This window comes from Elephantulus edwardii, unplaced genomic scaffold, assembly GCF_000299155.1.
Source record: "Elephantulus edwardii isolate Elephantulus edwardi_28Jun2011 unplaced genomic scaffold, EleEdw1.0 scaffold00426, whole genome shotgun sequence".
NCBI classification, from domain to species: domain Eukaryota; kingdom Metazoa; phylum Chordata; class Mammalia; order Macroscelidea; family Macroscelididae; genus Elephantulus; species Elephantulus edwardii.
The window spans coordinates 619,338-621,118 of NW_006400176.1; the positions used below are offsets into that span (position 1 = coordinate 619,338).

Here is a 1,781-nt window from a genome sequence, read left to right on the forward strand (position 1 = left end):
ATGAAAAATACTAAGGCATTCAGAGGACAGAAGAAGATTCCCCCCAAGAAGTACTGGTTTGAATCTGGGACAGAGCCTATGTAGATTTTTGGTTCCTAATACCACTCTGCCTCAAGCTACTTAGAGAAGAAGTAGCATCATAGGTAAGGTCTATTAGACTTTTTTTGATCTGTGCAGTGCTGAGCAGGATGATCCCGAGGGAAAACAATTACGATTCTGTGGACTGAGTGTACACAGGACTTGGGCAGGACTGATATGGTGAGCAGCACCAGGCCTCCTGCAGCTGCCTTTGGCCTACAAGCTACTGCTACAACAGTGACCCCACTAGTCAGATCATCATAAACTTCGTCATCAAAACCATGTCACTTTTGAGAGCAAAGGAGGGCAGTTAAGAACTAACTGCCTATCCTGAAGGTCAGGACAGAGCTATGAATGGGCTTGTGGTCACTTTGTTCTAGGGGGGTAAGTACAGGGTGCCTCAGAAATCCTCAGAAGCTGCTCCTGCTTGAATTAACAAAAGAACCTCTACTGTTCCGGGATCCACTTAGTATAGGTCCCATCTTTGGGCACAGCCTTGAGCACCCACCTCCTTGTTCTGCTGAGTCTGCTGCCATCGCCACCTCCGCTTCAGAGCTTCCTTCTCTGCTCCTGTCCTCATCATGGTGTAGAGAGCCTTCCGCAGGACCAGGTCTCGGTCATGAAACCCCCACATCCCTGTGTTTGAAAGTCCACAGAAACAAGAAAATAAAAAAGGAGGAGGAGGACAAGTAAAGGAAGATATAAACACCACACCCACATGCACTCACTAGCCAGATCTCACAGGCTAACCATCCCTTCTGTTGCACTATGGATGCTTCTCATCATCACAAGCAGGCTCTTGAGAAGTGATTCTTCTGCTGAATGGCACTGAGTGAAAAGTGAGGAGAACCTTGGCAATATATTCTAGGTCTCTCAGTTTTGGTTTGAGGGGCCTAATGGATTCAATTCCTGGGTCTAAGTGAGAAAGAGCAAAAGCTACTAACCTGTCTTTAGACATGGCCCTAAGACAAGACCAGCTCTGACAACCAGAGAATTGTAGACAGCTGGATTATCTTGGAAGCAAGGTTACAAATAGCACCATGCACGCATCTGAGCCTAAGATTGAGGTCTTCAAGGATCAGGCTTTCCTCTCTTTTCATCTTCCAGCCTCTATTGGGGGCTGAAGACTGTGAAAAGCAGCCCTTCATGATGGTGTGCTATGGGCAAGTCAGACAGAGCAAGAAATCTGACCACTGGAAAAACACCAATGAGAGGTGCAGCACAAGTTACAGGAGGAAGAGTGAAGGCAAGCTGGTCTTTAATTAATTTGCTTGATTTAATTCCACTATATTTCATTTACTGTGTTGAGTATATATTTCAAGTATTGCTTGGGCAAACGTGTTAACAAAGGCTTCTTTAACATGCTAGAGAGCAAGGATGTCATGTTAAAGGATAAGGTATGCCTAGCTCAAACCATGCTATTTTCAATTGTTTCATAAGCATGTAAACTCTGGACAATGAATAAGGAAGACCAGAGAAGAATGGATGCTTTGGGATTATTCTGGTGAACAATAGTATGGAAATACAAAGGAGGAGGAACAGTTGTAAGCAGACCCTAGTGACCTTAGTGAACATGGAATGTGAGAGCCATGAATGAAGGAAAATTAGAAATTATTAAGAAAGAAATGGAACGCATAAATATTGACATATTAGGCATTGGAGAGATGAGATGGGCTGGCATGGGGCATTTTGAGTCAGATGAC

The 1,781-nt window shown here is 44.4% G+C and overlaps 1 protein-coding gene across 1 annotated transcript in view; it reads right to left on the reverse strand.

The window, feature by feature from the left end:
• Nucleotides 1-1,781, reverse strand: part of OTUD7A (OTU domain containing 7A) — a 247,310-nt gene that overhangs the window by 112,190 nt on the left and 133,339 nt on the right. Inside the window, exon 4 of the mRNA XM_006902543.1 lies at nucleotides 583-714. Within this exon, the coding sequence (XP_006902605.1) occupies nucleotides 583-714 (132 nt within the window). The remainder of the gene's footprint in view (nucleotides 1-582; nucleotides 715-1,781) is intronic.